Source organism: Tenrec ecaudatus, chromosome 13 (assembly GCF_050624435.1).
Source record: "Tenrec ecaudatus isolate mTenEca1 chromosome 13, mTenEca1.hap1, whole genome shotgun sequence".
Taxonomy (NCBI): Eukaryota; Metazoa; Chordata; class Mammalia; order Afrosoricida; family Tenrecidae; genus Tenrec; species Tenrec ecaudatus.
In genome coordinates this window covers 106,530,198-106,543,069 of record NC_134542.1, presented here as the reverse complement: position 1 = coordinate 106,543,069, position 12,872 = coordinate 106,530,198, and the positions used below count along the sequence as shown (strand labels likewise).

Below are 12,872 nucleotides of genomic sequence, written 5' to 3'. Positions count from 1 at the left end.
ACAGAGAAGGAAACCAAGTGGGTGCTGATAAAGAGATTAAAGAATGGGGGAGGACTGTCTTAAGTCTGGGGGTCACAAGGAGGTCTCCTCATGATTAACAAGCAGAGAGGGGGAAGGTAACCCTTCCAGATGGAGAGAGAAAGACATGCAAAGAAAATACGGGGTTCAGCCCGTTGGAGGGTGAAAGCAGCAAGATAGAAGCAGCGTGGAGAGGTGAGTGGTGACCTGTGGACAGTGGTGAAGAGTCCAGCTGTAAGTGCAGTGGGAGCCTTTAATGGTTTTCCAGCACAGGAGAGAGCTGACTGGGTTTGCTCGTTGAAACGACCACTTTGCAGTAAAGTGCAAACGGAGTGTTGAGTTAAGAGGCAGTCAGAATGAATGACAAGGCTAGTGCTGGGGTACTGGCCACATAGTAGAGAGAGATGGACAAATTCCGCAAGACTTGCAGACTCATTGGCTATAAAATGTAGTAATGAGTTAGAGAATAATTAACAAAAATAATTCTTGGTTCACGGTCTAGCCATTTGCCGACTATTGTTGCACCCAGGCCAAAATGTGCGTAGCTGCCACATAGCACGGCGGGGTTGACTGAGATGGGGCAGGAACAGCAGGTACTGTTTGGACATGATATGTCTGAGTTGGCAGGAAATCAATCAAATGGTGCTGTTACGTGGGTCAAATTTCTCTAATTAAAAAAAATTAATATGATGAAGTCCTAGATCAATGTTTAAGTCTGATGGGAAAACTGAATGTTAATTTTTATTCTATTACACTGTAGTAAAATTTTACAGTCAACATATGGTTCCTCTAATTATTATTTCATTAATTGATAATGCAATCAATCGTGAATTAGATTCTAGGTATACTATGATGTGTCATATCTATAACATTTTCTTTATATTTCCCATTAAAACAAATATTGCCCTTGGAAAAGGGCATTTTCTGAAAGAATTAGTATGCATCTTTACAGAACTCTAAGCAAGATAAACATCAAACTGATTAACTTCTGATCTTTAATATCAACTCTGTAGGAAAATATATTAATAAGAAATTATTAGGCACTTGCCCTCTGAGCAGTCGCTACGAAGCCGAAGCCGCTGCGCAAAAGTCCATATTCGCGTTGTTTTTTCCCCGCCTGTCGGAGACCCCCAAGATGTCAACCTCAGTCCCTCATGGCCGTACCTGGGCCCTACAGGTGAAGAAGGAGGACGAGGAAGAGGACCCACTGGACCAGCTGATCTCCCTATCTGGCTGTGCTGCCTCCCACTGTGCTGTACAGGAGTGCATGGCCCAGAACCAGGACTGGAGGCAGTGCCAGCCACAGGTGCAGGCCTTCAGGGACTGTATGAGTGAGCAGCAGACAAGGAGGCGGGAGGAGCTTCAGAGGAAGAAAGAGCAAGCTGGTGCTCACCGCTGAGATACTTAACTACTGATTTCCAGAGACAACCCTGCAGAAGCTAGCCCCCAGACATCATGGGAGGAAGAAATCCTACATAAGGGAAGTGTAAAATTTATGGACAGTCTGGAACGGGTTGAGAGTCTGACAGCCACACATTTGGACGAGACTACCAGAAAGAGCCTGTCATGTTTTCAGTTATATCCCACGCAGCCTCTCCCATGTTACTCCACCTATTTTGCCATATAAAGCAAACTCAGGATACTTCCTTACCCCTAGTCTTGGGTCAATGTGCCAAGAACTGAACTGGTTGTGTGGACATTTTAATTTTAAAAGTAAATTCATTCTAAAGGTAAAAAAAAAGAAATTATTAGATTGTTTAGCTCTTTATTTTTTTAAACATCTGAGGATCCATCCAAAGATCACAAACGTACTTAAGATTACAATAAATTAGTGTTTCTAAGTTCACTTCATCATATATCATCTCAGGGCTTTAAGGACAGAATCGGTGGAAGCAGAATACTAGTACAAGTTTTCTAGCTAGTGAGTGCCACCACCCATCCATACGATGTTCGAGAACTAGATATAAAAACAGACGTATCTCTTGCTTGTCCTTTTGTGATAGCACTTGCATCCACGGTGAGGGCACCTAGCAGGTCACCTGAACTACTCATTAATCATTGAGGTATCATCACAGCCACAGCTTTTCAAGAGGAAAGATGCAACATAAAGAAGAAATAAAACAGAACTAGGATAAAGCAAACCCCCTTCAATTGAGTGAATTCTGAATCATGGCAACTCTATAGGACAGCATAAAACTGTCCCAGTGGGTTTCTGCAACTGTCATTGTGTATAGGTGTAGAGAGCCTCGTCTTTCTCCCTCGGAGTACCTGCTGGTTTTGAATTGCGGACCCTGCAGATTGCAGTCCAACTCATAACCACTATGCCACATGGGCTCCTTTATAAGGGTTGGTATACCAAGGAAATTTGCAATGGATGAGTAGAAACAAAATGCCTATGAATGGCTGAATATAAAACTAATGAAAATCTCTGTAGACCCTCACCTGAATCACAATAAAACTGTTCAGAAATGAATCATAAAAAGACATTACATTAATAAAACTTTTACTATATTTACCAAATACCCTTAAGTCTACGTGGCTTTTTTTTTAACCTCTCAAATGGGAAAACTACTTACCAGGTCAAAACTGAAATTTTAGTACTGAACTGAAACTAAATGATGTATTACCCTTGGAGTTATACGGAATGGCTATTTTCAATGATTTTACACTTCTTTGTACAGCATAATTGGGAAGGAAGACCCCCAAATGGAATTTAAGCCCGAAATAACTCCCTTTCACCCATAAACCATAAACTACTTATGACACATGTTGAAATTAAATTTTCTCTAAAAAGAGAGATAGCTAGCAACAATGGCTTTAGAAGAAAACTGTCAAAATAAAATACAAAGTTGAACATCATTCCAGATGACTAGATGTAAGAGTTGGTATAATTCTCATGGAAACTGAATATATGCTATTTTGAAAATGATATTTCAAGTTATTATATTTACTATCCACCATTAGTTTGTATCCCCAGAATCATGTGATTAGCAGACATATCATTCAGCTCCTCAGCTGTTTATGACTCGCTGTCTGTAGATAAGACATACATGTATCTATTTTGAATTACAGGTTTCATTTACATGCAAAGAACAGAATTGACTACCTTACGTACTTTGTAAGATTTGGCGATTTCATGAGTTTTATATATTTTAGTCACCAACAAGAAGCGAGGTGAATATTACGATGATTATCTCCATCTTTCATGTGAGGAAACAGAATGTACCAAGTCTCATGACTAGTTAGTACAGGGCTGGATCATGAAGACAGGTGGTTGATTGCTCCCCTCCCCTAAAGGGATAGGAACTCTGAAAGAGAGTGCCGCCTCCAGCAGAGGATGTGCGCCCCATCCAACCCCCAGGGCACAAAGGAGGGAGAAGAGGGACCTAGGGGAAAGAGGGACAGAGGGCTCAATAGCAAGGTAAGCACGTATTGAGGGCGTCAAAAGATCAGGGGCAAAAGTTACCCAAAGCAAAGACCTATATTTGCCAATCACTGAGTACACAAGGAAATGTGAGCACAGCAGTGGAAGGGACCTGGCAGGGCACTGAACGAAAACACTACCAACTCTAATGCAAAAGAATGTACCAGAACAAAACTAAGTGCCCACGGCGGTGACACGTGCCTCCTTGTACAAGGTTTTTAAAGCTATGCGGCCCCCACGAGTCCAACATTGTCAGTAGTATCTGTCTTGTACCATCTCCTCCCATGTAATTGAAACTCCTATGGACAAGTCTCTTGTGAGTATAACAGGATCGATCTAATAAGCAAGAGGTTGGGCGGACTGCTAAATCTAACCTTTGCTACATTCCCCCACTATATTCCTGGATCCAACAGCAGCAGTTCCTGGACGAGGACAGCTTGCATAATAGATAACTCTTCTCTGATCCATTTGAGAGACCCTTTCTGTACATCCCTGTCTGCAGATGCAGCAACCCCAGCCAAGAAAGCCAGCAACGCTCTTTCCTAGATACAAATATCTTGCATGCTTCCTGGTACCCAAACAGTGTGAGTTCCATTGACATCCAACATCAAGGGAACTTGACGAATATCAGTGTAATGAGTTTAATTAAGTTCCTTTTTAACTGTATAGCACTTATATACAGAATGATGTTCTAAGTTTTACAGTTATTTTTATAATTTTGAAGAATGTTTCATATACAACAATACAACAGATGCCACCTCCCCTATATTTAATATAATAATATCAGGACAATTATATGTGCTAGTCTAATAATACTAACACAGCAAATATAACATACATAATAATATTTACTATAAAAACAGTTTTAATTTATGTTTCAAGTGACTTTCATTCCTTATTGTCTTTAGTGTCGGACACTGCTTGCTATTAGTCCATGTATGGTAATAAATGAGATTTTAGGCACATTAAGAGGATGTAAATTTCAATGTTTCTGTTTTGCAACAGTGAATGTGTTTCTAAATTTTTCTTCCAAGAAAGCAACAAAAGGCATTTTTGCCGAATAACCACATTTAAACTTTTCAGAATATTTATGTATCTCCAGGTAAGGAAATCAAAGAGTTCCTTGAGAAAATGACTATTCAGATTTAAAAATTATAAAAACATTTTATTTTTAATTTCACTTTAAATAGACTTTCTTTTAAGAAACTGATGATATTGTTGTGATTCACAAAACAAATTTGCTCATTGTGAAGTCCTGCTTTTGCTCCATCAATTCTGAATGTATCGCCAGACATGGGATTTGAAAAATTCCACAAAGGAATACCATGTACATTTTATACATGTTGGACAGGAAAACAATTAAAATGTTAAATTTTGGAACAGTCTGGTGCAGCTTATATTTGGTTCTCACTCATCAAATACCTAAGAATGCACCTGCTCAACTATAATAATGTGACATGTGACATTTTGTATGAAGTGTACAAAAAATCATCTTCTGATTGAACATATCTTTGAATTCGTATCATGGTTTTTGTGATTACTCTTGCCCAGGCCAAGTTCCTATAGTAGTTCAATGAGTTACCACGTTTCATCAAAGGATGGAAAGTGAGTACACAAGTTTTAAAATATTACTTCAAGGAAACATATCATCATGGTGGTCGATGAAGTTCCTGCCAATATGAACAACATTTCTCTGACTGCCATTTAAGTATGATATTTTTTTTACTATGTTAGACCTGAAGAATAAAATTACATGTACCAAATCAAATGTTGATTTACTCATTTTCAAATATAAATTTATATGCTAATGTTCAAATTCTCATATGAATATAACTTTTTAAATAAATATTTTTTATTTTGATTGCTCAAATTTATTCCCTAAGCAATAACCAGATGTTTAAAATGGCATAATTTTATATCCAGACAATATGAAGGAGCAACTAAGTGTAGCCAAAACAAGCAAAAAGAACAACTCATAAAAGATAAAAGTAAAAAGATTCCAACAACTAGAAAAAGCGCAATAACACAAACCTGCCAATTAAAAGGGGGGGGGGAATACAGCAGAAATAAAACAGAAAACCAATAGAAAAAAATTAAGAGGTTGGTTGTATGGAAGGATCAACAAAATTGACCAACTGCTGCCAATCTAAACAAAGGAAAGGACGAGAAGATGCGGATATTTAGAACTAGAGATTTAAAGGGTATCATCACAACAATCTCAAGGAAATAAAAAGAATAATACACTACTATGAAATATTTCACTCCAGCAAGTTTGGAAACCTAGAATAAATGGATAAACACATAGAAATACCTCATCTATCTCAATTAACAGAAAAATATAGGACACATCAACAGACCTTTACCCAAAGAAGAAAACCAGTAAGGTAATCAAGAAACCGCAACTACGGAAAGTCTAGGACCAGATGGCTTCACAGGGTCCACAGAGAACTGTCAAAAATTCTATGCAGATGATTCCGGAATATGGAAAGGGACAGAAAACTCCTTTACTCATTCTATAACCCTGATACACAAACCGGGAAAGGGCCCCCAAAAGACAAAAAACTACAGACCAATATCCCTCATGCAAAAGTTCTCAACAAAATTCTGTTAATTAGAATCCAACAATATCAAAAATAAATAAATAATCAACTATGCGCTGTGATCAAGAAAACTGCACACCAGGTTCACCATCAGAAAACAATCTATGTAATCTACCACTTGAACAAAATAAAGAATAGGAACCACATGGCCATAGGAATAGATGCAGAAAATGCATTTGACACTATCCAACATCCAATTATGATGAAACAGTCAACTATAGAACTGCAAAGGTAATTACTCAAAATAATTAAGGCCATATGTGAAAAACCAGCAGTGAACACCATGCTTAATTGGAGAAAATGGAAAACATTTCAACTGAGAAAGGGAAGGAGAGAAGGATGCTCCCTAACACCACACCAAATGCAATGATGGAAGTGTTAGGCAGAGAGATTAGAACACGAAATGAAATTGCAGGACTCCAAATTGGCAAACAAGAAATAAAACCCTCCCTGTTTGTTGGTGATAGGATTCTATATGTAGGAAATTCCAAAGATCCCGAAAAATTATTCCTAGAAACAGTTGAATATTTTGAAGTAGCAGGATATAAGATTAAAAAGCAATTAGACTGCTGTGTACTAGTGAAGAGTGCTACCTGAACGACATCTAGAGAATACCATTTACAGTAGCCGCACAACAGGCGAAATACTTAGAAAAAGAAACAAATGACCTATACAGTGAAGTTACAGAAAACTGTTACAAGAAAACAAAATTACACATATGGAAGATAACTACACATATGGAAGAATAGCCTGTGTTCGTGAATAGGAAGATTGAATATTGTAAAATTGCCATTGTTATTCAAAAACAATCTATAAATATAGTGCAACTCCAGTAAAATATCAACTTTAATCTTTAAAGAAATAGAAAAGCTAATTACAATCTCCTATGGAGAGGGAAGAGAACTCCTTAAAAAGAAGAATTAAGTAGGAAGCTTTGCACTTGAGCTCAAAACCTATTACAAAGCCTTGTACTACCCAACGTCCAAAACTATGCTAAACCACTGGAACACTGATAGATACATAGACCAATGAAGTACAATAGAGTAACCAGAAATTAATACACCCACATCCTCAGAGCGGATCTTTCACAAAGGATCAAAATCATTACATGGGAAAGAGACAGCCTTTCAACAAATGGTGCTGGCAAAATTGGATCTACATTTGCAGAAGAACGAAGCAGGACTCAGACCTGCTTCAATGCAAGAATGAATGCAAGATGGGTCAGTGACCTAAATGTCAATCCCAGAGCTATAAGACTTATCAATGAGAAAATTAGGACAAAATTAAGGATCCTATTACAGGGCATACACATGTTGTCTTCAGTTATCTTGGAGTCCGTTTCAACTCACAGTTATCGTATGTACTGCAGAACAAAAACCCCGACACGTTCTCTGCCACCCTCACAATTGTTCTTGTGTTTGAGCCCATTGAAGCAGACACTCTGTTGATTCAACTTGTCAGACGTCTCCCTATTTTTTCCTGCCCTGCTACTTTACCAAGCATGATGTCCTTCTCCAGAAACTGGTCTCTCCTGACAGCATGTCCAAAGTAAGTGCAAGGAGGTTTGGAATTCTGGACACAGAAGGCACTCTGGCTATCCTTCTTCAAAGACAGATTTATTTATTCTTTGGGCAGTCTGTGGTACTCTCAATATTTTTCTCCAGCTTCATAATTCAAATACATAAATCATTCTTCCGTCTTCCTTCAGTGTCCAATTTTCACATGCACATGAGGCAATTGAAAATATCATGGCCTGGGACAGGTACCCCTTACTCCTCAAAGTCACACACTTGCTTGTGAACAAGTGAAGAGATGCAGCGGATTTACTCAATAGAGTGGCATTGATTGATCTCTTGGCTGTTGCCTTCATTAACATTGATTATGGTTCCAAGCAAGACAAAATCCTTGACAACTTTATTTTCCCCCCATTAATTTTAATGTTAACTACTGATCCAGTTGTGAGGATTTGGGTTTTCTATACATTGAGTTTTAATCCATACTAAAAACTGAAATATTTTATCGGAATCAGCAGGTGCTACAAGTTCTCATTTTCAGCAAGCGAGGTTGTGCTATCTGCATATCACAGGTTAACCAACTTCCCTCCAATACTGATGTCACAGTCTTTTGTATCTGCTCCAGCGTCTCTGATTATTTGCTCAGCAAAAATGTTGAATGTGTATGGTGAAATGATACAGCCCAATTATATATTTTAAGCCTGATCATAAGCCCTTTTCTGGTCTGAAAATGGCCTCTTAATCCATGCACCGGTTTCACATGAGCACAATGTAGTGTTCTGGATTCCAGTTCTTCCCAAGGTTATCTGTGAGATGACCTTGTTACGAATCCCTTGCCATAGTCAGTGAAATACAAGAAAACATTTTTCTGGTATGATATTAACAATGGTATACCTTGTTCCACATCCTCTTCTGAATTTTGCCTGAACCTCTTCTAGCCTCCTGTCGATGTATACTGCTGCAACCTTTGTCGGATGGTCTTCAGTAACATCCACCTGCATGTGATATTAAGTATATTGTTTATAATTTGAGCATTGTTTGGATACTTTATTGGTATAAAGATGTATTCTAATCAGTTGTTCAAGTAGCTCTCTTCCAAAGGACTTGGTAGAGGTGAGGGAGCGCTTCCCGTGCTGCATCAGGTTGTTGAAACATTTCAACAGGGATTCCATCAATTCACAGAGCCTGTTTCTGCCTAATGCATTCAGTGGAACTTAAACTGCTTCCTTCAGTATCATTGGTTTTTGCTCATATGCTGCCTCTTGAAATGGTTGAATGTCAATGAGTTGTTTTTGGTACATTGACTATGTAGTCTCTCCATCTTATTTAAAAGCTTCCTGCTTGGTTAATTTCTTGGCCATAGAAGTTTTTTAATATTGCAACTTGAGGTTTAAATTTTTTCTTGCCTTCTTTCAGTTTAAGATATACTGGCTGTGTTCTTCCTTTAGGTTTTTTAACTCTGGTCTTTGCACATTTCATTTTATTTTACTTTTGTTCCAAGCTGTCCTTTGAAATTTTTTGTTCAAATCTTTGACTTCATTTCCTCTGTACTTGGCTACCCTGTGATTAAGAGCAAGTTTCAGAGTCTCTTCTGACATTCCCTTTGACATTTTCTTTCTTTCCTGCCTTTTTAATGAACTTTTGCTTTCTTTGTATATGATGTTCTTGAAGTCACATCACAGCTCTTCATTATTGTTCAATGATCAAATCTGTTCTTCATTTGTTCTCAAAATTCAAATAGGCTAGAGTTATGATCATATTTTGGCTGTGTGGACTTTTACTAATGTTTTTGAGCTTCAACTTGGACTTGCATATGAGCAATTGATTGTGTGTTTCATAGTCATTGTAGGCCTCATTTAGAGTGCTAATGTTGGGATGTTCCCTCATCTCTTCCTACTGAGGTAGTCAATTAATTTTTTGTGTGTTCCATCTGAGACGTCTATGTGGACAGGTACTGCTTGTGTTTGTGAATAAAGGTATTAGCAATGCAGAAGCCTTTGGTCTTCCAAAATTCCTTCATGAGAGCTCCAGCTTTGTTTCTATCACCAAGAGCATATTTTTCAACTACTCTTCTTTCCTTCTTTTTCCACTTATGAATTCTAGTCACAGAATACACCTCAGTACCACAAACTGACACATAATTGGACATACATATTCTATCAAATATAATAACGGAAGCACACACCATAGAATACAAAATAGATTATTGGGACCTACTAAAAGTAAGATATTTATGCACATCCAAAGACCTTCATAAAAAACGTAGAAAGAGAGCTCTATAAGCTGGGAAAATATTTTTAGTAAGCACACAATAGCAAGGGACTGGGTTTAATTACTAAATTCTATAGGCTTCTGCAAAATCTCAATAAGAAAATAAACAAAGAATGTACAGATGTGTCTTCAGCGATCCTATCATGGAGGTGTGCAGCCAATGATATGATGATTTTTTGTTCTTTGATGCCTGATAACTGATCCCTTTGGGATCACTCGCTCACTCAGGCTGGTGTGTTCTTCCATGTGGGCTTTGTTGCTTCTGAGCTAGATGGCTGCTTGTTTATCTTCAAGCCTTTAAGACCCCAGACACTATCTCTTTTGATAGCCGGGCACCATCAGCTTTGTTCACCACATTTACTTGTTCACCCACTTTGGCTTCAGCAGTTGTGTCGGGAGAGTGAGCATCATAGAGTACCAATTTAATAAACGAAAGTATTCATGCATTGAGGGAGTGTTTGAGTAGAGGCCCAAGGTCCTTCCGCCACCTTAATATTAGACCTATAAATGTAGACAATTAGATCTATTTCCCCATCCTCATATATATGTTTGCATGTACACGTCTTTGTCTAGACCTCCATAAATGCCCCTTGACTCCCAGCTCCTTCCTCCCTCTCCCTTGACTTTCCTCCTGCCCCACCACCATGCTCGGTCCCCACCTGGGCTACAGCTATACCTCTTCTCTACGCAACCTTACCCTTGATCGTTCCCCATCAGGCCTGTCACTCCCCCCTCACTACCATTTTGGGTCCCATGTTGTTCTCTTGTCCCTGTGTTTATTAACACCACTTCCTTACCCTCCTCCCCCCCCCCCCCACCCGGATCTGTCTGTCCCCCCGGAACTGTCTGTCCTATTGTTTTTCCTCCAGATAGTTCATCCAGCCTGTCCTATTCAGACAGACCTGTGGAGACACTAACATGCACGAAAACAAGACAGAGGAAAACAAAGCAACAGTATACAACCAGACAATAAAACAACAAAAACAAACCACTGACAAAGAACAAAACAAAACACTTCACAAAAGAAAGGCTTGTAGTTCGTTCAAGGATCATTTGCTGGCCCTTAGGAGCGTTTTCCAGTCCAGTCTGTTGGGGCACCACACCCTGGCCCCAAAGTCCACTTTCAGCATTCCCTGGGGACCTTGCCACTCCATTCCCTTGCTGTTCCACTGCACTCCCCCAGTGTTTTGCCTCGGTGTGGTGGGATCAGGTCAGGTGCAATTCCCACACTGTGTCTCTGGTGCTGTCCCCTGTATCGCCCTTAGTCACTGAGGGGCATCCTGTCTCATAGTAGGGCCAGCCATGTGACACAAAGAGATAATTAATCAAATATGACATATAAATGGCTAAGAAACACATGGGAAAATGCTTATGATTCCTAATCATCCAGGTTGATCCAAATCAAAACAATAATGAAATATGACCTTATGCCCACAATTTTAAGCCAATTTAAAAATAAAAACAAGAAATTCTGGATAGGGTATAGTAAGACTGGAACCTTTATACACTACTGGTGAGCTTATAAACATGTACAACCATTGAGGAATACAATATGGTGCTACTTAAAACAACTAGGAATAGAAAAGACTATATGAACCAGAAATACATCTGCTGGGTATATAACCACCCCCCCCAAAAAAGTAAGAGGCACAACTCAAACAAACATTTGCTCTCTCATGTTTACTACAGCACAATTCACCGTACCAGGAGCCTGGAAACAGTCTAAAGGCCCATAGGTAAAAGAATGGATAAAGAAATCTCAGGGACATACATACAACAGAGCACTATGCAGTTCCAAAACCAGTGAGGAAACCATAAAAGAGCTCATGTCATGGACAGACCTGAAAGATATTACACTGTGCGAATTTAGTCCAGCACAGAAAGACAAATATGGTATGAGAGCACTGCTATGTCAAGGATAAATACCAAGACGAACACACCAGCCTGTGTGATCACATGGTCCTGAAGGGATCAGCTATCAGGCACCAAAGAACAAAAAATCATATCATTGGGTGCACACCTCCATAATACGATCGCTGAGGATAAACAGGTGCATAAGTAAATGTGGCGAAGAAAGCTGATGATGCCCGGCTATCAAAAGAGATAGTGTCTGGGGTCTTAAAGGCTTGAAGGTGAACAAGCAGCCATCTAGCTCAGAAGCAACAAAGCCCTCATGGAAGAAGCACACCAGCCTGTGCGATCACGAGGCGTCAAAGGGATCAGGTATAAGCATCATCATCATCAAAAAAAATCTTACCATAGTGAATGAAGGGGGTGGAGTGTAGAGTGGAGAGTCAAAGGCCATTTGTCAGCTACTGGAGATCCCCTCACCGAGGGGTCTAGAGGAGGAGATGAGTCAGCCCGGGTGCAACGTGGCACCGATAAAGAATACAGCTTTCCTCCAGTTCCTAAATTCGTTCTCTCCCCTCCCGCCCGCCCCCCCACCCCATACACACACACTACCGTGATCCGAATTCTACCTTGCAAGTCTGGATAGAGTAGAGGTTGTACACTGGTGCAGATAGGAGCTGGAGGCACAGGGAATCCAGGGTGGATGATGCCTTCAGGACCAGGGGTGTGAAGGGTGATACTGGGAGGGTAGAGGGTGAGTGGGTTGGAAAGGGGAAACCGATTACAAGGATCTACATGTGCCCTCAAGGGCTCATGAGGGAGGGGGGAGCGGGGAGGGAGGGAGAAAAAGAGGACTTGATGCAAAGGGCTTAAGTGGAGAGCAAATGCTTTGAAAATGATGAGGGCAAAGAATGTACAGATGTGCTTTATACAATTGATGTATGTATATGTATGGATTGTGATAAGAGTTGTATGAGTTCCTAATAAAATGTTTAAAAAAAAAAAAAGCAAGCATCTCTCCCAAGGTCATAGAATCTAATCTGGTCTCCCAAGCCAGGAGGCAGTGTGCTTGCCTAATGCTCATGACTTACATATCACCCCCTTATTTCAACATCTAAATAACCACTTTGAGAGAGGAACTGTCGCCGTATCAGGGACCACATTATCATTTTGTAGGGACAAGTAGAAGACCAA

General features: G+C 39.7%; 2 protein-coding genes across 2 annotated transcripts in view; both read left to right on the top strand.

The window, feature by feature from the left end:
* PIEZO2 (piezo type mechanosensitive ion channel component 2) overlaps positions 1-12,872 on the top strand; it is a 535,104-nt gene that overhangs the window by 150,045 nt on the left and 372,187 nt on the right. The gene's annotated exons all lie outside the window — the stretch shown is intronic.
* Positions 1,154-1,417, top strand: LOC142424991 (cytochrome c oxidase assembly factor 4 homolog, mitochondrial-like). The gene has a single exon (XM_075530431.1). It carries the CDS (start codon positions 1,154-1,156, stop codon positions 1,415-1,417), a length of 264 nt encoding a protein of 87 aa, XP_075386546.1.